This window comes from Ixodes scapularis, unplaced genomic scaffold, assembly GCF_016920785.2.
Source record: "Ixodes scapularis isolate PalLabHiFi unplaced genomic scaffold, ASM1692078v2 PGA_scaffold6__148_contigs__length_123643588, whole genome shotgun sequence".
Lineage (NCBI taxonomy): Eukaryota > Metazoa > Arthropoda > Arachnida > Ixodida > Ixodidae > Ixodes > Ixodes scapularis.
Window position 1 is genome coordinate 26,973,766 of NW_024609881.1, and position 21,483 is coordinate 26,995,248.

General features: G+C 44.9%; 1 protein-coding gene across 1 annotated transcript in view; it reads left to right on the top strand.

Annotated features, from left to right (window-relative positions):
• Positions 1-2,515: 2,515 nt before the first annotated feature.
• LOC8029543 overlaps positions 2,516-21,483 on the top strand; it is a 53,867-nt gene continuing 34,899 nt past the window's right edge. Inside the window, exon 1 of the mRNA XM_029990063.2 lies at positions 2,516-2,776. Coding sequence (XP_029845923.2) covers positions 2,516-2,776 — 261 coding nt within the window. The remainder of the gene's footprint in view (positions 2,777-21,483) is intronic.

The window sequence follows — 21,483 nt, forward strand, 5'->3', positions numbered from 1 at the left end:
GCAGCACTGACAAAACCAGCTCTGAGGCCGGATTCTCAAAGCGAATTCACGACAAAAAAAGTGCGTACGACAAATTTGAGAGAAAACCCGTACTCTCGAAACGAAATTGTCGTAACCTTTGCGCAGGTTACGACAGAATCCTACGACAGCTCCGAAGCTGTCTTACGCACTTTTTACGATCAAATCAACAAAGCCGACAGCGCTCAGTTACTTGGTATCGGCCACCAACGGACATTTATTTTTCTTCGTGCTCTTCTCGTGCGTCCCGACTTCAACCAGCAAGAAAAAAGGAAGGAGTACTTAAAACAGACCACGACGATCAAGAACGCAGGATCTACAAACACACGAGAAGAGCTACAACGGCCACGATTCTGCCGACCGAGCGAGCTCGGCAGAATATAGTAGGCCTAGCAGCAACATCGACTCGGCGCACCGTTGCTCCGGCGGTCCTTGGCCAAGACCGTCTGTCCATGACCGGCTGGCCTGCTGAATGGAATATGCCCGCGCGACCCTTGTGGACCCTTACCGGATGGGTAGTTTGATCCCTGAACTAAATTTCAGAGGTCAATATTTTCCCCTTGTCATCTCGATCTCCTTGTTTTCCGAGACAGCGGTGACGAACGCTGTCGTCGAAAAGGGACTCTCATTGATTCTATCTCCTTGTTTTGTGTGATATAGAGCTCAAATAAACGCCATACGGGTTACCTTCGCAACTCGGTATGTAGACTCCGTTATTAGTATGCCATTTTTATTCTGACTCGACGCTACGTCACTGTCGAGCTATAGCAGTTCGTGGGAGCTACGCGATGTCGGTCTAACCTTTCTTTGCCCAGTGTCATGTCAGTATCGAGTTGCAATCGTGAAAGATCGGTCCAGAAGCGCTTACCGAAACGCGGTCTAACAGAGCGTACCCAGCACTTCGATCAAACGCGCGTGTCCGCTCCGAGTGTGAACAGGTATTTGGCATTTGCGTGGCTCTTGCTGACATCCTCGTAGTTCAAACATATCCTTTTTAACGTCGGCTTGCAGCTCGCGACTCGCAGCAACTAATACCGGCCGTGCCAGAAGCATGCTCGGGCCGTGTCGTGCATAGAGCCGCAACGAGAACGAGCTCACTGTGGCCAACTACGCTTTGGCTTTCTCCGCCAAGGCTTTGCAAACGCGTTCAGGCCTAGGCGAATTCTGCCGGCACGTCGTATTGCCGCAGAACGGCGCTGCTATTTTGGCACAAGTGATGTCACGAGAAGTTCCCCCCATCCACCAGATGAGAATTTGAATTCGTTTAATTATGTTTAAAATTAGTTCTCCTGTGTTTTACAGCGCAATATTTATATTTCCGAGGTGGTGCCTGTCCCTAGCCCATATTTATGCAACAAGATCGGCGCTAAAATTTCGTTTCACTACCCCTTTAATGGTTATATGTGATAATGATTTCGGGGGTGTGGGGAACAAGTACGCGGGAATAATTCTACAGCGGTCTCCGGTTGTTTGCCTGGACTGAGCAATTCGCGCTTCGTCTTGGGTAATAAGTAAATTTATTGTTCTAAAAAACGAACTCGTATAAAATAAAAAAAGAAAACTAAATTTAGCACGGTATTTGCGTCGCGAGGCTCAGTTGAAGTATGCCGAAGTATCCTTCTATGTCAAAGTTCATTTTCGGAATAGAAGCATGCTTCGGTATAGCTCCATACTCAGATTGGGTCTCGCGTCGTCAATGATTGGCTAACATATTTTATTTGGCGTATGTTTCTATTAGGTTCTATAGATAAAATCGGCTAAAAAGGCAGCGGACAACCTAAAGGACGACGAACACCACAGAAAGTTACTAATAACTAAAATATGAAATGATAAAAAAAAAAAATTGACAGCTAACTTTATCTTAAACATTCTATAATGCTTGGAATGTAATATCTAAGGAGCGATAGTTGTAATTTGTTTAGAAGACATTAAACAGTCATTTCGGGTGCATTGGTCGTCACGTGTTGTCAGTTTTCCCGCTACATATATTGGGGCAACTAAATGGGTGCACAGGTCACGTGACGTCCTACCGCGTGGCATGAAATTCCCCGTCAAATTTAGCGGAGAAACTGAATTGGTCCATTAGTCCCGTGACGCCAGGTCATGTGATATAAATTTCCCAAACAAATCTAGCGAGAAAATTGCTACGTTTGCATTGGTGTAGAGGTCGCGTGTGCAGCCGAAAACGCGACATCAATATTTCCGCCAAATTCAGCCTACAAACTGAATTAGTGTATAACTCACTGACCTAAATTTTTTTGCTAAATATAGCGGGATTGCTGAATCCCGTTATATTTCCCGATATTTCTGCTAAATATAGCGCGAAAAATAAATTGATGCATAGGTCTTGTAACGTCAGGTCACGCGGTTCTGACATCAGCGGCGTGATATCAGAACCGCGTGTTGGTTGATAGGTGGTATTGTTGAATTCGGCTTCGAACGCTTCACGAATTCTGTCGCGGCGGCGGCGACAGTTCCCGGCGACGGATCCCCGGCCATGGGCGCGGCAGCCGTGGCCGAGAAAATGCGGCTCCTGCGGTCCCAGGGCGGCCCGAAGGGCGTGCGTCTCCTGGTGGGTCTTCGGTCCCTGGACGTCGAGAACGTCTACTTGGGCCTCTGGAAGGGCAACGGGTCGGCCCTGGTGGCCCACGCCAACTTGGTCTACGAGTGGCTACGCGACGCGGATCTGGACGGACTTGCATTGCTCAACCTGGCGGTGGGACGGGAAAACGTCGACGTCTACGCGGGGTTCCTCAAGGTTCGTTGGGATATCTGCGCACTCCGCCGCATGCTCCTTCTGACGCTTGTTTGTAGACCAACACGCTGTTCACAAACGAGCCCGAGGTTGAGACCTCACCACGTTTGGGACTGCGAGTGTCCAGAAACCCGATTCGCGTGAGATGAAGCCCTTGCGCATGCGCAGTGCCGACGGCAGCGCCACCACTGTGGCGTGACGTTAGAAGTTGAGATGATCCCTTTTCAAAAAATAAAAAAAAAAATCTTGCGTTAGGTTTTTTACTTTAGGTTTGGGTTCTGATTTTTGTCATGTTGAAAGCGAGAGGGTTCTGGGCTTCTGATTGGACATGCTACCAAAACTCGCGCGCAATCAACCAGTGATACGTTTTTGACCGGTTTGCAAGTTTATAATCGGGCAATATTTCGGTTAGGATGGCTCACTAACAGCGAGAAAAGTATCGCGGCCTCTGATGTGCTTGTCCTTGGTACTTCTTCAACCACCGGCTAATGTACGCTTGTCCACCGCAGTAAGACAACTTCTTCAAATTTTGAAGCGAAACTCGAGTCGTCAATGACTTGCAACGTGGACTAGTAGACGTTTAAAATTTCAGCCTGCCTCCGATCTCACATCGCGACGGCTCTCGTTTTATGGTAGAAAATCAACGTTTCTTTTTCGGTCCGTCAGCAGACGACGTATAGTGTTTTCTTGTTTTATTTCCATCTGCGAATGGAGCGTCGTAGCAGACAGCGCGGTAAAAACCAACACGTATTCCGGATTCGTACGATGGAACACTGGCGCAGAAAATACGGAGATAAATTTTTGTTTGGTTTGGACGGATATACGAAAAACATGGGCGTATTCAGAATGCGGGGGAAGGAGGGAGAGGATACGTAGCGCGGCGGAGGCTGGCGGAGGTACTTCGTGTCCACGGCTGTAATGCGGCAGCTACAAGTGCCTCCTCTGTCAAGAAAATAGTGCGTCGTCTGCACTGCGACGTGGCGGCATCGGCAACCTCGATAGGTTTCGGGCACGAAGCTCGGTGCTGTTCGAGCGGAACGACATCTACATTTCTAGACACTAGAAGGCCTTTACACTACAAGGCTTCACCAGAAGGCATTATACTGTAAGGACCTACACTAGACGACCTACTTGTGTATCTGTTTTTTTTTTTACCCGCAGCCTCGGGGTTTTTCTCATGCTTAATAATCACCAGCTCGTTTGCGCCTTTAACATTCAGTTCATTACCGAAACTCTTACCTCAACGGAGAACAGTTTTCATTGCCCGCAGCGTCGCGCGTCGCAAGATGTTCGACGCTGTACCCTTCGTTCGTTTCCCTGGAATGCCGAGCAGACAAACTTGATTATGGAGGAGCCCAGGCTACGAACACTGGTTCTCACAGTGGAGGATAACACAAAGGGTGTGCGCAGCAAGAAAAAATTAAAGTGGCTACTTCCAGTAAAACTATGAACATTTGGAACGCACAACACAGGAGAGCTGAGCTGAGTAGACTTCAACAGCGAAAGAACTTGGCAGGTAGTTTCTAGCCGCTAGGGGTTGTGAGATTCGAACTAGTTTCATAATCATCAGCAACATGGCGGCGGCTTAGGGGCGTTTTATGGGAAAAGTATTGCAACGTTTGCAAGTACGGCGTATGGGCGCCACCTTGTATCTAGATGCAGTGGTAGGCAAGCGCTGCTAATGCGTGCCTACAGTTGCCATACTAATGCCCCAGCATGAATGAATGGGTGGATTCTAATGGCTGTACTCTCTATAACATTCGGTGGCTTGCGCGGCGTAGCCTAAAAGCCAAAACACACCATTCCTCCCCCTGCCCTTCTAAGCCAATTGTCTTCCACTCTGCATTTTTGCAATTTTCCCAAGACATTGTGAGATATCGCCAGGATAATTTTCGGAGGATCAAGCATGAAAAAACACCCCCCCCCCCGCGAGGGAGTAGCAAATTTTCTTTCGGCCATACCTTGTCACCGTTACCCTAACACCGGACTGTAAGACAGAGTTTAGACTTTGGACTCGAGCCAAGCTGGAAGGCGTCTCAATTCTCCTCTGTCTCGCCTGTCCCCCAGCTCTGCTAGTTAGTCGTATTTCTTACAATTGTTCCTAGATAATTTCTACCAACCTTCTAACCTCCTCTTTGTGGTTGTAATCAAAACCTCTTTTGTTCTCCCATTCGCACCAGCGAAACCAAGGGCCTACACCAAATCCGTCACTTCTTCAGGTAGAGCAGGGCATTTCAAAACCAAATGCTTTAGCGTTTTGCACTCTCTAAAGCATACGTCACGTCATATGTTTATGTCTTGATATTTAGCCCTACATACCGTACTGAAGCAAAAAAAAAAACTATTAGAAACTAGATTACGGGACAGACATTCAAACTGGATTTTTTTTCTTTTTTTTGCTGGAAGCCTGAAATCCAGTTTGCAAACAATTTTATGCTGTTTTTTTTTTTTGTTTTTTTTTTTTTTCAACAGGGTATCTTTTTTCTGAACACTCTCCTCCTCGCCCCAACCAGCAAAGAACTTCCCCGTGAATAATCAAGCACCTCTTTTTTTTTATGTGCTGTTTTTGTTACTTATGCATTGCTAAACCTGATTTTGCTTGAGTCTTCACTCCCATATTTTTGTTTCTGCCTCCTTTACCCATCTTTTCACTGAACTAGTCTGATAAGTGCAATCGATATAGTTTCTAGGTATCTAAATATTATCTTTCGATTTTTCCCCCCTTTTCTGTTTAAACTATTTATGTATAAATAATTGAATACTTTCCGTGCACAACGGGTATCATTCATATCAGTTAGCAGCCTTTCTTCAATTCAAATTTACCAATTGCCTCTTTGCTCTCAAAGGACAACCAGACCGTTTCCCCCTGCAGACCCTCATTTGGTGTGCTGCCTTGCGCTCCAGGTGCTAACCTGCCCACGCTTCTTTGTCGAATTTTTAATCCTGATTAAATCTCTGATCTCATGCACAGTGCCCTATTGCTAAAATTAAGTCCTGGCACCGTTACTCTTTTTCACATACTTATGATCACTGCGTATCTTGTACAACTCCGTAATTCTTCAGTTTAATCATACCTGAACTTAAATTTTCATTTCTAATTATATATTCTTTTTTTTTTTTCTAGGTATTTCCTTCTTTCATTGATCCATACTCCCAGATATGTCTACTTTTCTAGATACTTTAGTCAACTGTCTTGTATTTTCAGGGGTTCTTCTTTCCGTCGTTGAACACCATTACTCCAGACTACTGAAACTCAGTCCCAAACTATCCCCTTCCTCTTCAGATATCACAGTTAGTTCCTGTAATTGATCACGGTTGTCTGCCATGAGTACTATGATGCCCGCAAAAACGTCCTGGTTACTTGTACCACCTTTCTCCTCTGTAGATACCATCATAACCTACCTTAATCTGCTCTAATTTGTTTTCCATTCCGCTGAGATACTATATCACAAAGTGCAGAGGTCGCAATGGACAATGCGGTTTCTGATTACTGTGGACAGACTAGCTTTTGAAGTGTGTCTGCTTCATAGCAATCTAAGGAACGCAACTGATGGTTCTGAGGTCACTCCGAGGAAATAGCTGCGGTATTGAGCATTGCTCAGATGCTCCTGTTTTCCAAAAATGGTTTGCACAGCACGGGCAGTGATCGCGGTGCCAGTGTGCACTCTGTTCGGTGCATAGCTGAGAGGCCGGAATCAGTGTGTTTACAAAATAAATCGTCGCGATATATGAGCGTTCACTTACGACTCCGGTACGTAAATTTGGTAAAAATATCCCCTAAAGTCGCAGGCGCGGACACACAACAGTATAAAAAGCACACGAATGGACCATAAACAACTTTGAACTAGGCGTGTACGGATGGACTCAACCGTAACATGAGCTATGCTTGAATGTTCAGATGGGGTGATATTTAAAGGAAAGAACTGGCATAAAGAGTGTTAACGGTACTTAGGACAGCGCTCGTCCAGACTGCATATTGCTTAATTGAATTGTTCCCATACTTGATTGGTGACCCTGTTTCACGAGTGAACGCGATTATATTACCTAGGGTGTTCTCGGAAATATGTATCCCTACGAGTGTTACTCATTATTGACAGCAGTAGGCAGTATTCTTTGCCATGCATGCACTCTTAAAAGTCTAAGTTTTCTTTCTTGCAGAGCACGAAAGTAGCACATCCAGGTGAACAAATGAAAGAATCACAGCGAACGATGATGCCCGGAACACAATTAGATCTGAAAACTGCGATGCCCGCGAGGACAACGCGCACATTGACTAATCGTATTATGAGTTTTGTCGTTTCCTGAGGTTCTTCCATTGCTCACTGTGATTGATCGTCTCCGCGTTCTAGAGAAATGTTAATTCACGGCCACTTTTAGAGTGTGTGGTGGTTTAGTCCGGAGGCGATTGCTGTTATTGTTATTTTTTTTATTTTTTTTTTTATCGCTAAAAGAAGTATTTGGTGCAGAAACTTCGTGCTCTGCTCCGCGAAGACTACCTCATCGTGTTCGGCTTCTTCCACGCGGAAAGCCACGAGCACGACGTGGCCTACACCGAGAACGTGCTCAGGACCATCGCCAGGCAAGTCTTTCATTCTAGTTGCTCCGCGTGCAGAGCTTCAGTCACTGGCAGCTGAGAAAACGTAGGGCCCGGCTTATTTTGATCGCGCTTCATGCTTCGTGATCGTTCCCCTCAGCGTTCTTGTCGAAAGATTTGGCAACATTATTGGCTATGGAGTGTCGATGCGGAGCGCGCAATCCTCTGCTTCTTTGGGGGGTTGTGGTGGCGTCAGGAAGACATCGAGCTCTGATTGGCTCTGATTGAATATAGTGGGTAGACCTCAAAGCAGGCTGCCTTGAGGTATACCCACTATTCTTCAATCAGAGCCAATCAGAGCTCGGCATTGTGACGTAACCACAAACCTCTGCAAAAGAAGTAAACGAACACGCGCTCCGCATTGTAGGTGTCTGAGACTCGCCACGCCTCGCGTATGTTATGCACTCAATGACTACTGGTGACTTCCGCGAAATCGACGGCACCTAGCGGCTAGAACACAAAGCTTCCGAGGCAGGTTCGCCCGCCAGCTTTCTCGAGGTAATCAGATGCTTACAGCCGCTGGTGGTCTGAAGACGGAAGCCGCGAAAATTTAGGTTTAGAAACACGCGATTCAAACCGTCAATAGAAGAGTTAACTAACGAACGCTTAGAATGTCCACCGACTCCGTCCTTCGATTTTCTTGGGGTTCCGCCATTTTTAGACACTTTAAAAAAAACGTCAAGCAACATTGGATTGGCGGCCGCCAATGTTGCTTAGTGACCTGACGCAGCACTCGTTTTTTCTGTACGAGCCGAGCCGTGTTCACGCTGAACGCTGACGCACACCTCATGTCAAATACACGCCCGGAGTACTACGTTATCAAGAAATGGCAGACACGGGTGACTGGTGCATAGGCCGCTAGATGGCGCGCAACTCCTAAAAAGGGACTATTGCCGATCGGTACGATTCGAGAATGCAACCTTCAGACCTGTAGAAGCGGTGTAAGGAAGATTGGACGATATTGTTTTGCCGGTCCTTGACCAATTCGAGCGTTTCTGGGGGACGGAAAGCTCCTTCCTGCAATTTCAGATAACGCTTCGGACAGCTACCAACAAGGACTTCAAAAACACTATAGACGCTTTCAGACAACTCTGCATGGGCGCCGCCATAACCGACCTTCAGTTTTTTGTTCGCTCTTATTCCGTTCGCTCCATTTCATCAATACCACAGCAGGACAGGTTATTGCCATTTTAAGTGTTACTGCGTCGTTCTCCCTAGCATAGGCCCTTGTGGAGACTCGTCAACGCCCGCTTCAGTGGCTCGGCATCTCGGTAAGACAAAAGAAGGTCGGCTATGGCGGCTCAATCTGGCGCGCGCTGAAAGCGTCTATAAGATGGACGAAGCGTCGGTACTCTGTAGCGTGGCTTATACAAGGGTACTAACATGAGCGTGCGAAACCCGATCGTCACATTGCAGTCTTAATTTTGCGGTCAAAGGACGTTCCAGACCGCGTTACCCCTCGAGCTTCTCTCCGTAGGTCACGCTGATTGACTCGATCTGCTTTGACGGAGAGCGCTCCTTTCGAACGGTGATGGTCATGTGAAAGAAAAGGAGGAGGCTACTCTAGTCACTGTGAGAACAAGAATCGCAGAGTGTGGCTTGTCATCTTTCCGTTTCTTGCTCCCTGATTGGTTCTTCGGTGTTCTCGTCTGCTAATGCTGCGATTTGATTGGTGGCGGAGCGATGATAAGACGCTCGAGACTTGAAGCTCCCTTCGGGCCGTGAATCGTTTTTCCGACGTTCTAAAACTATATGTGTGTCTAGAATCCTCTTCCTGTATACCATATAGCCTACGCTCATTCATTTGAGCGTTCGGGTTTGTTTACTAGCGTATAAAAATAATTTTGCTTTTTCAGGGAGTTGTAGCGGATTAGATTGTCTTCCTGTGCCAGCAATAACCTTTTTATGGTCCCGGTTACCGGGAACTGATACAAAACGTTGGGAACCTTGCGGTGATTGCCCGTGTCTCCTGTATCCCCGAGACTCGCGTCACGGGATACGGGTGCTGGTCAGTCCTGATGGTGCTGACAGCCTTTTGCCACCACCTGCCGCGGGTTCTTTGGACTGCTACAGGAGCTCCCACTCCCTGTCACGCGGCGGGAATCTGTCGCGTGCGGCGGTGAGATAGAACAGTGGTCAAGTGGACTCTCTTAGTAGATCTACTTTGTGCCGGTTCCACTGTTGTCGGGGTCGATGAGATCAATCTAGTAGTCGCTACCGTTTGAGTTTCTATAAGGGAAGAAGATGAACTGATGTTGTCTCGGGTGTGGCGGTCACGTGAGCGGGCTTCAGTCTGTCAAGTGATACTGTATCTTGTTTTCCGTTGATGTCCAGTCTGTAATATTTTGAAGCTCGTGAAATTATCTTAAAAGGTACGGTTTACGCAGGATGTAGTTGTCGTCGCACAGCATCATTCCGCATAAACCGGCGGGTGATCGTATTCAGGTGTGGACTCACGAAATGTTCGGGTAGATGCGGCTTGTAAAATAGAACGGGCTGGAGAGCTAGCATGAACTTTTAAGCCTTGCAGCGTAGCTAAGGGAGTCATGCAGCTCAGTATCCGGTGAGGTAACGAACAGTCATTTGGCAGACCTAGTGACCATCCGTATACGAGCTCTGCTACGTTTCAGCTGGTGTGCTGCAATCTGGGCACAAATACTTAGATAGGCGGCCTCGTTGTCCTATTTCACTTTTTTTTTTTTTTGGCGCGAGTAATCCGCCAACAAATAGGGAACTGCCGCCATCACTCCGTCCATCCACCCATTCATAACGTGACGGTAAGTGCGAACATTTCGTCGAACGCCGTTTCATCGATGACCGTTTATCAAAGCTGTCTCGTAGAACGCCATTTCAGCGAACGTTGTTTCATCGAAGCCATTTCATCGAATCCCGCCTAGTTTAGTAGTAGGAATTTTTGACCTAGGAAATAGTTTTGTTAATAGCTCGAAAGGATAAAAAGCCTTTTTTTTTTTCCTACAGAAAGGGCACCTAATATTAAGAATCTTTATTTTCACCTACATCTTTCATTTCTATTTTTGAATAGATCATGACTTGCGCTGGCTAAAGCGGCCAATAATAAACGGGAACACCGCCTTGACTTTTTATGAAACCTGTGATTATCGGGTGCAAAAACGAAGGTACGTTCCTCCAAAGGTGTTTCTTCGTCCTTGAAGAGTCGTATTCTGTTTCAATCTAAAAGCTGTTCTTAAAGCAACAAACACGTCTTTATGTCGCAAAAAAAAAAATTTACGTGTTTTCTTTGTGTGCATTTTCGTAAGCGGCAGAACCATGAACCTGCCGGCTTTCCAACCTTCGTTCTTAGAAAAGGAAGCTATCTTGCTAGAGTCGAATGATAACGCAAGTCAATAAACAAAACACAAAAATAAAATATAGACGCAAAGGTGAACCTTTTGTGCGTGGACAACTAGAGAACTAAGTATGGGATGGAGAACAGTCAGTTATCTTACCTCAGGACAGTAAGCCGCAGTCCTACTCCCCTTTTGTTATGTTCTAATTTTCAGTAACTAAGCGCTTGGTGAAAAAGTAACCAGGGTGGAAATTTTATATCTTGCGTTATGACGGCAGCGTGAAAGCAACTCAGAGCGAATCTAAAGAGCACTATATATCTTCAAAATTTGGTGAAGTGATATTCGATGAAACGGCGTCAAGCGATTCGATGAAATGGCGTTCGGTGAATCGGTGCTCGATTTAATGTGCTCTTACACGACGAAATGGTGTACGATAAAATGTTCGGCACCCAACGTGACGGTGGGACATTAACGGGCCCAAAAGAGCGTTGTTCGTACACTTCGCCGTCGCAGGCTGTCCAGTTTCACGGTGGCAGAGGCGCACGACGTGAGGCCCAGGCCCTGTCGCTCGTTCGTGGTGAATCCGCTCAGCAGCTACCGGAACGCCGTCTCGGACAAATCCATCGTGAGTCCATGCATCTATTGCAGCATTGTTCGTGCGGGTTTCCGCTGTTCTTCCTAAACCGCGCGGCACCACCAGTAGAATCGGGTAAATTTTTGAACACAGGATATTTTTCTTTAGCTAGAGGGGCGCTTTTTAATATATATATATATATATATATATATATATATATATATATATATATATATATATATATATATATATATATATATATATATATATATATATATATATGACGTCATGGTTTATAACATCAAAAACAGATATGACGCCATAGGTATGGTTCCCGGACGTATTGTCGAACACCGTTTCACCGAAAACCGTTACATTGAAAAAGCGGACGTGGCGATTGCCGTTTAATAGAACACCGTTACATCAAACAGCTGACGGCCATTTCATGCATTTTTTTTTAATCTCCGTGTTTATGGTTTGGCGCATTACTAAAACGCGTATAGGTTCCTCCCCACTCGCAGGTATTTTGCCAAGTCATAACAACTTTTACGTTTTGTAGACCGTTCCTTTTGTGTGTCTTGAAAGTATAGACGCGGACTGTCTTCCGTTGAGATCGCGTAGCTTTGACATAGGCCAGCAACGGGTCTAAATTGTCACCTTCGAAGCAAAAAACTACCTCTAAAAATAAATGTTTGGCCGGGTGAGTTTGTAACCCTTCATGGGGGAAAGCCTGACACTGCAGAAAAAAAAAGTATCAAAAACTTTTTCTTGTAAGCTTTGGCATCTAAACCATTTTTCAACGTGGAAACTAGAAGAAACGTTGTCAACTTTCCGCACAGGGAAGGACGCAGAGCATAAAAGCGATATAGACCAAACGCTCGGGAACCGAAAAGGATGTAGGCGAAAAATTAGAGACCAGTAAAATATCACACTTTGCAACCACAAGTGTATAAAAGAATATCACACGTGATTATTATTGCGTAGTTCAAGTTGCGGCATTGTGCCTGTGAAGTGTTTGTCGTAATCTGCGAAAGCACAATAAAACGTACGACCGTAGTTGCGGGATTCAAGTAATCAAAATAAAGATCGGTAATTCCAGTTGTGCAAGCTATATTATCTTTAGTAAAACATACCATGGAACAGCGTTCGATGAAACGGCGTTCAATAAAAGGGCGTTCGATGAAACGACGTTCGATGAAACGGTTTCGATAAAATGGTGTTCGTGGCGACGACATCCAATGAAATGGCATTCGGTGAAACCGCATCGATGACTCGAGGTTCCACGAGGTGGCGTTCGATGAAATGTCCGGTACCAGACGCGTACACCCTCTTTCCGCTAAATGTAAAGGAAACATTCACTCGCTCCATGAGGTAGTTTTTCGGAAGAACAACCGGGACGCTTACCAGCTACATTAGTTGGGACGTCTTCGCACAAAAATATACAGAAAACAAAAAGGGGGGGGGGGGGGGGGGGGGCTAGTTGCACGCTAAACTTTGCAAAGGAGGTTATCGCGTCACGTGACGGAGTTCCATGACAACGTGACTTCGGTGATTTTATTCTGCTTACACGGGCCCTTTTTTTTTTTGTGCTTACTGAGTTTTAGCTACAAAACTGCTTGAATTAGAACTTGAATAATATATGCCTTAGATCTTTAATACCTTAAGATTAGAAATAAAATTGGATTCTCTAACATTGTAGATTTTTCATATTCTGGTCAATTTCATGAAAACGTTCTGGGTTGGATCCAGAAGAAGATGGAAAAGTGTTTCAGCGAAGACTCGATAATCGCTAAATATGCGTGGTTGAGAAGAACAACCTTTTTCCGAGAACAAATTGCCAGTCACGGCGGACTTTCAGGGATAGCACAAACATATTTGTCAGCTAACTAATTAACTAAAATATGCCAAGTAACATTTCAACTAGTGAAGATATACATAAGCTTCAACTACAGGCTTTCTGAACGTCATCGCAATAACTGAATAAATTCTCAGTTTAGAAAGATATAAGGCACGTACAGCATTTTACTCAGTTCCGAAAAAAAAAAAAACCGCCCAGTTTGGACGCCTTTTTAAGTTTCGGTTTCCCATCGGAGCGCATCTTTGCGCCATCGGTCCTGCCCCCACGTGGCCGAAGCGAAAAGCTACCGCCTCGCCCAATGTGGCCTCGCCTGTGTCGCCTCCCCCGTAGCATGGAGGAGGTAATATGGCACACGTGCGTTGCACGCCTCGGCCACCGGGGGCCAGTACCGCTGGCGCAAAGATGCGCTCCGATAGAAACCGCGAAACCAAAAATGTATGCAAATTAAGCGTTTTTTTTATTTCGTTTTTGGCGCAGTAAATTTTTTTTTTGCCTTATATATTTTTAAAATCAGTTGATGTAGTGATTCCAATGATGCTCAGTAGGTTACTAATTATAACCACATGTTTATCTACACTAATTCAGAAGTTTACTAGTACATTTTAGTTCAATATTTTGGTAATTAGTGAGTTTTTTTCTCGATCGCTTACGTACGCCGTGGCTCGTAGTGCGTTCCCGGAAACAACCTTTTTTTTTTTTTTAATTGCTTCTCAACTACCCTAATTTCAGGGATTTTTAAAAGACGTCGCTGAAACACCCGGTATATAGACCTTTTTCGCAAAAGCGCCGCCATCTAGAATTGTCGTCACCTCCAGTATGGGCGAAAGCATTGTTTTGCCGTCGCCACGCCAATAGATTGCATTTAATAGATAAGCGTAACCGTCACCCATTCTCGTTTTGTCTCCCCTCTATTTTTTTACAAGTCGCAGGCTGAAAAGTTTTAATATTTTTTCGTCGCCCATACCGAATATGCCTACTTGACGGTCGGGGACGAGAGTAAGCGGAAAAGGTCTATATAACCCAAATTTCATTTCATTTATTTGTTTCATTCATTTATTTCTCCTTAAGGGCCCTGTGGGGCATTACATAAAGGGGGGGGGGGGGAAGCTTGTGGGGTAATACAAAACATATAAACACAAAAATAGAACTATATGTTAAATATGTTAAATAGCGCCTGAACTCTCTGGGATACCTGTGCTGGATTTCGCAACCGGTATGTAAAACCTTGAATACCACTCCATTGTCAAATTTACGGTGCGGCTATTGGTTTCCTTAAATGCACTTACCAATTACTTTTTGTTTGGTGTTGATTATCTCGAAGATTTAGCGGATACAATCTTTCTGATCTCATCGAATCGGAAGAAATAGGTTTAATATGTTTAAAAGAGGCATTAAAAGGTTAAAAACAAAACAAATACAGCGCAACAGAATAAAGTACAAATATAAAAATAAACAAATATACAAAATTATATAAACATATAGAAAATATTATTTTAATTAAATGAAGGAAACTAGGAACGTTTTCTTCTGCAGAGCGTGGTTTCGATCCACGGACCTCTAAGTGTCGGGACCAGCACGCTTCCACAGCGCCACTCTGCTGCTTCTTTTTGCTTTTTATTGCAATAGAAACAACTGATGTCAATTCAATCTATAAATATCACTACTTGACTTTTCTGGACCGCAACACTGCTACCCCTAGGCCTCTTATGCACCTTTTCTTACAAGGGCGCAGCCATCTTGAACGTCGTCACTTCTGATATGCGTTAAAACGTCGTTTTGGTCTCTCCACGCCGCTGGAAGGTGTTCACTAAGAATGCTTGAATGCCACACGTTCTTCTTTTGCCTAACCCATATTTTAGAGCGCAGCTCCTAGGGGCCCGTTTAAGGCTTGAGCGGCGTCGCCGTCGCCGTCGGCGTCGGCGTCACTGTCAGCGTAACCGCGAGGTTACGCCGACAGTGCTCTAATCCGGCATTACAGTGCTCTAATCCGACAGTGCTCTAATCCGGCAGTCCTCAAGAAAAGACGGTGAGAGTGCAGGCGAGCTGGTGGTAGCTAATCATGTCGTATTACACCTGAGACTGCGGTGGAAGAAATCGGAAGAACTTTCAGTAGAAGGAACAGACACAGAGAACGTCTCAAACTCAGCTCTTGAGCTGAGTTTGATATAACATGATTTTGGATATCCAGGGCAGTGACGTCAATCACTTACGATTCACCAATAGTTTAGTGATACTACATAGAGTCAAGTGGTGACAAGAGTAGCTGGCGAACTTAAGTTATGAAACTTTAGAAATCTGTGCTTTTAAGATCAGTTAGTTGTTATTTTGTCTAAACATACAGGATCGCAAGCTTTCTTCTGACTACCGTGTCTCTCAGAACTTCTTCGTGTAACGTGTGAACAGTGCACAAAACTTGCGTTCTTCATGAGGTGACTACGAGGCGCCTACCTTTGTTGGTGTTAGACTGGTGGCAGCTGATAAAACCCGTTTGCTCTACTGATGTTCTATACCTCCGGTTAGCTCAGTTGGTAGAGCGCTCCACTTGTAATGGAGAGGTCCCAGGTTCGATACCTGGACCAGGCGGATTTTTTCGGTCGCTCACCAGTCACCTAGCTGTGTTTGGAGATTTGTGCTTATCCTTTGTCCCTCTTCTTCCCCTTCTCCAGGGATCATTTTCGTCGTTACTCTACTTCGTTTAACCGTAACTTGCAAAGAGAGAACACTGACTCCTTACGACCAATCAGAGCAACGGATGTGAGCCAAGGAGAGGCGGGTGAGGGCTAACCCTAGCACTTAGAAAAGAGGGCAAGGAGGAACTCGCTCCTTACCCTCTTTCGTGCGTCCCAGACGTCGCTTTTGTCACCTTCGAATATTAGCCCGTAACTCAAAATCCGTAGAAAAACAGCTGTTTCGTCTTTACCGTCCGTAACTTTAACAGCACTGCCCGCAACTGCACTGGTCTTTACGTCAGGAAGCCTAGTAAAAAAAAAGTCCGGCACCCAGCGGAGCATCACCAATTTCCCCCATTATGCAAAGAGTTTAAATATATGTAGGCGCGTTTTAAGTGACATATATGTTATCTTATCAAGATGTACACGTTTCAAACGCCAAAACCATCGATTCTGCCTTCGACAACCAAATCTCATAAAAACTACTTCTCACGGCGTATAAACAATGCGAAAGACTTCCCTTTTTTGTTTGTGTGTGAAAGCGAGTATAGTGAAATATAGTATTGTCACGTGTCTCCCTCCAACGCGCTGATTGGCTGACTGGGATCGTAGCCTTTGCCGTTTGCCAAGTTAAAATAACACTGAATCTAGCAGAGGAAGGAGGAAAAGGGGGGGGGGGGCAGACAGGTGCACATTGAAAGAGCCATAAAAGAGAGCCATTCAGAGTGAAGAGATGCTAAAAAATTGGGACGTTAACCTCAAAATAAAACATGTCTTCTCAGTTGTTGGCCCACGGCGAATTTCACAAATGAAAAGATTGCTCAGTTGCACATCGAACAAGGGCCTTCTTTTAAGAATGAAGACTCACAATAAAGAAACATTTATTGTGAGTATTCATTCTTAAAAGAAGGCCCTTGTTCGATGTGCGTACTATGAGGCAGGGCTGTGTAATACCACGGTACTATTGCTCCCTATAATGTCTTAAAAAGACGACCTCTGTATCGGGATATACATTTGAGAAATGTATTTCCATCTCAATCAATCTCAGACAATGATAAGAAAAAAGAAAGACGTGACGCCGATACACTCTGTCCAACGTTACTAGAACAACTCAGTTGGGAAACTGCCACAGAGCCTGCTTTAAAAAAGGGGCTTCCATCTGTACTTGAGAACCGAAATAATGGCGATCGCAACGTCGTCATTTCTGCCGCAGCGGGCACTATATACGGCAACTGCGCGTCTTCACATTTTGGTTCAGGTTAAGTCACACGACGACCAGTGGCGCAATCTTTGCAGTTCCATTTCGCTGTAGCAATATAACGGAACTTTCATGCCTTGACTAGTCGCTAAAGAATGTCGCTGCTATAGTATTTAGTTTGGTCTCGGTGGACGCGAGCGGTCCGGGCTTCTAAAGGTTGAGTTTCCCAACTGAGTGTTTTAGTATCGTTGACTCCGTCTAAGGGGGTATGGGACGACGCGTGGGAATGAGTGAACCGCATCTCGCGCGTGTCCTTCTTAATGATATCGGTGTCTATTAGATCAAAATCGTTAAGCAATTCTGTGAGAACTGTCGAACTTCTATCAGTGCGTTGCCGAGAGGACGTCCTGTCTCCTGCACTGACAACGCAGTTGAAATAACCTAACAGAATAACCGCCCACTCACAATCTATAAAACGGCGTTAGCGAAAAAAAAAAAGGGAAGGAAAGCAGGGTTTTTAGCGTACTGAAGGCATATACGCAGAGAAGCCGCGAGTGAACTGTTACGAGAAAACAAATCACACATAATAAAGCTATCTTCCATGTCGGTGATCAAGCTTACCCCCGACAAAAAAAAAAAAACTACCTCTTAAAAAAAAAAACCTCTCGAATTTTTACAGTGTGCGTAAAAAGGGCTTCGTACGAAACTGATGCGGATTAATAAGCATTTATTTTGGTGCTTTGTAGAGCTTCAGACCTTCCTTACGAGGTTAGGAGGGAGTAAAGACAAGACGCTTAAAGTCAGACAGGTAGTGCAAGCGAAACAGAAAGAAAATGAGGAGGCCTTAGGTGTCATAAATGCTAAACTATCCAAAAATGAACGGGAGTTGCTGGCGTCGCATGAAATAAAAAGCTATGTTCAGAGCATGCAGGCTGTGACTAACGCCAACGCCACCGCAATCGACCAACTGCAACGGGCTCAAGATGATCCTGAGAATCGCTTCCGGCGTAATCATCTAGTTCTCTTTGGTCTTTCTGATTCTTGAAGTGAAACCTGGCGCAAGTCCTAGGCAAAAATGGTTACGCTGACTGCTGAAACCCTTGGAATTCAGTTGAATGCGGGGAGTATTGGGGAGGAGATCAAGCAGTCACGCCTCTAGTGGTACGGTTCAGCTGTGGTGACATAAAACCGTATTTTCTTGTTTGTTTTGGATCTGAGGAATCGAAAATGACAATTCAAAGGCCGCTCCTCCTGCGACTAAAGCACTGGTCAGGGCAAAGCGCTTTTGCCCAGACCGTGCTAAGCGAGGTTAATTTTTTTTTTATGCGGTTACCGGGCTCTGGTGACAACGAGTTCGATAAAGCGCCCTTTATAGTTCGATCCCCTGCCCAATAGATTGTGCTCACAGGTTAGGTAGGTTTCCTATGGTAGCTAACAGAGCGATCGTGGTGCGCTTCGAACATTTTAAGCAAAATGAAGCAGCTATTTTACAAGCTTTCAAGCTAAAGGAAACCAGAATCTCGAGTAGTGAAGATTTTTTTTTTAAACGCGTTGTTAATGTTTGAAAACAGCCAGTTAAGTTTGCAAAATCCGAAATCCCAAGATTGAGCCTTCGTTTTCATAAGATTCTGACCAACGGTGCTTGCTTTGTTTTGGATGACATTACGAATTCAGACACTCAACTTCCGTACCCACAAGAGCCCTCTGGCTCACCCGTTCAGCTTATGGATGATTCGTCTTTTGTTCATTGCATTCACCACCTAAGCGCTAGCGAAATTGTGCATTGTAATTCAAGCCTGGGCGTTTCGTTCCAGCTCAACAATTTCCGGAGTATTCTTTCAAAACATATGATTTGTCGAGTATTTTTTATTCAAGCGAACCGGATCACATTTTACGTACTGAGACGTGGTTATCTTCGGACATTGCTGACTCGGAACGCTACAAAACTCTGGAAACCATAAAAAGTATCACAAAGACAGGCGCCACTCTAAGAGTGGCGGTGTTATGATAGCCGTTAAAAACGCCATTTCATCGGAGATTATAGATGTCGACAGCTGCCCTGAGGTGCTTCGGGTTCGTGTGCGACACAAATATGTTTCAATGATAGTTTGTGTATGTTATCATCCGCCCTGCATTTCAAATAGTTTTGCTGATTTGTTCGGTGAACGTTTAGAATGTTTTGGGACGTCATCCTAGTAGCCTTATTATAATTGGTGGAGACCAAATATCCAGGCATGAACTGGTCCGACTGCCCCATCGGTCCCACATGGTGTGATGTCACTGAATGTCGAAAGTTTATAAATGTGGTAGAGTCGTCTGCTTTCTCCCAGATTGTGAGCGAACCAACCCGCGCAAACGCTATTCTCGATATTTTCTTTGTAAGTGAGCCGTCTTGTAGATGTCCTGTCATGTATTAGAAGCTCTTAAGGCCCGTTCACACTCTTGCGACCGAGTAAGACCGAGAGAGACGAGACTGGTTTTTAAGCCTCTTGTGATCTCTTAGGACCAGCTCCGCTGCAGCGCACCCGGTCCTAAGAAGTCGCAAAAGGCTGAAAAACCTGTCTTTCGTCTCTCGGTCTTACTTGGTCGCAAGGGTGTAGACGGCGCTTTAGTGATCATAAAGCTGTTTTTGTTGAGACGTGCACTATCGCTGGGAAGGACGAAGTTTCACAATACACATTCTTTAACATAAGAAGGCAGACTTACCAAACACGTTCTCATCTTTTCAGTTGCTTGCTAACTATTTTCTTGCAAATTTTGATACCAATTTTATTGAAACAAATTTTGTTACTCTAAAAATAATAACCAAAGTCTGGTAGCTAATTATGTGCCAAAATTCAAGTAAACAAAAAGGCATACACCTATCTTAAGAAATGTTTAAAATAGGAAAAATTCGACTTTTCCAAAGTTCGGAAATTAAAAACAGCGCGGAAAGACGAGGACCAGACAAAAATCCTTTCTTCGTCAATGACTGACGTTTTAGGCATTTCCTTTCTGTCGTCAATGACTGACGATTAAGACATTTTTAGTCATTGCCTTTCGCCACTTGTTCTGACTCATGAAGTGCCTGAGGCAGGATGCATCCGGTTTTTGGATTTGAATTTAACTATATGTCAATGTCATCTTTGTTGGAGCTATGAACCCCGTGCTGGAAAGCCATTGTTGCCATTCGAGTCCGCTCACTCAAAAACTGTCAAGCGGGCGATTGCAAGGACTTGCTATACACATGCGCTGCGTAGGTCTTGTTATCATAAAATTAAACATAGCTTTGACAGGCAAACTGAACGCCTCGCAGATGCTGGATTTCCCTCTCACGTGTTAACAACGGTCGCCGAGTCTTTGCTGAAGGATATCAAGAGCAGCCCTATGAGAAGTGAAGAAGAGGCCAACAGCAGAAATGGAAGGGAAAGAAGAAAGTTTGTGACTATTCCCTACGCACACGGCCTGTCCCACAACCTAAAACGCATTGCTGGCAGGTGTGACGTCGATGTTTTATTCTCTGCCCCGGACAAGCTGTCCAGGTTGTGTAGAGCTGTTAACCCTTCTTCGAGGGCGGCCACGGCTTGCAGTACGAGGCATCGAGATCGCTTCGTCGCGTGTTCGGAGGGGGTTGTTTATTCTCTCCCTCTGACGTGTGGCAGGCGCTACGTTGGCCAGACGGGCCGCTGTCTCAACGACAGGTTGAGAGAGCACGCTTACAGTGTCTCCACAACCGTGTCTGGTCACCTGGGCATTCATTGCCGCGACTGTGGTTGCCTTCCCGACTTCCAACGGTGTGAGGTTGTTAAGCGTCATAGGGACCAGCTTACTCGGGAAATTCTAGAGGCTTTTGAGATAGCGAGGTTGGGTGCAGCATGTGTAAGCAGTCCTTCTGTGGCCCTATCAGGCAAAGAGATGAATTTTCTGGTTCCGTGACTTGCTCGATTTTTAGCACATACTCTGTACGGCTGTGTCATGGCGCATTTCATTATTATTTTTTCAATGTTTTTTCAATGTTTTTTATCATTATTTTCTTTTTATTGGTGATACATCACATGGGCTGAATTTTTTCTGTTCTTTTGTTCGTGACACCGCAAATATATATTGCGAGTTTGCGTTCAATAAACTCAGTTGTAAGTCAGCGCTACGTCCGTGTCACTTCTTTGTCTGGTCCTCGTCTTTCCGCGCTGTTTTTAATTTCCGAAGTATGTACCAACTCGCCCAAGCCTCAACTTTAGCATTTTCCAAAGTACAAAGCGATTGCTTTCACCGCAATTGTGGAATCGCAATTTTTAATGTAGTTTCGTTTATAATAACTAGGTAAAACAAATGTGAGGCCCTTTGTTTTTGCGTGGTCTCCTGAATATGCTTAGAGATAATTTCAAGAAATTATTGCGGACTGTGGAACCACCAAAAAAATTCGAACTTTCCAAGTTAAAGGATAAGTGCGGAAATGGCTTATCAAATAAGGACACTGCGTCCATTCGGAGTGAATATTTAACTCTATACTTCGTCTCACCTTACGATGGA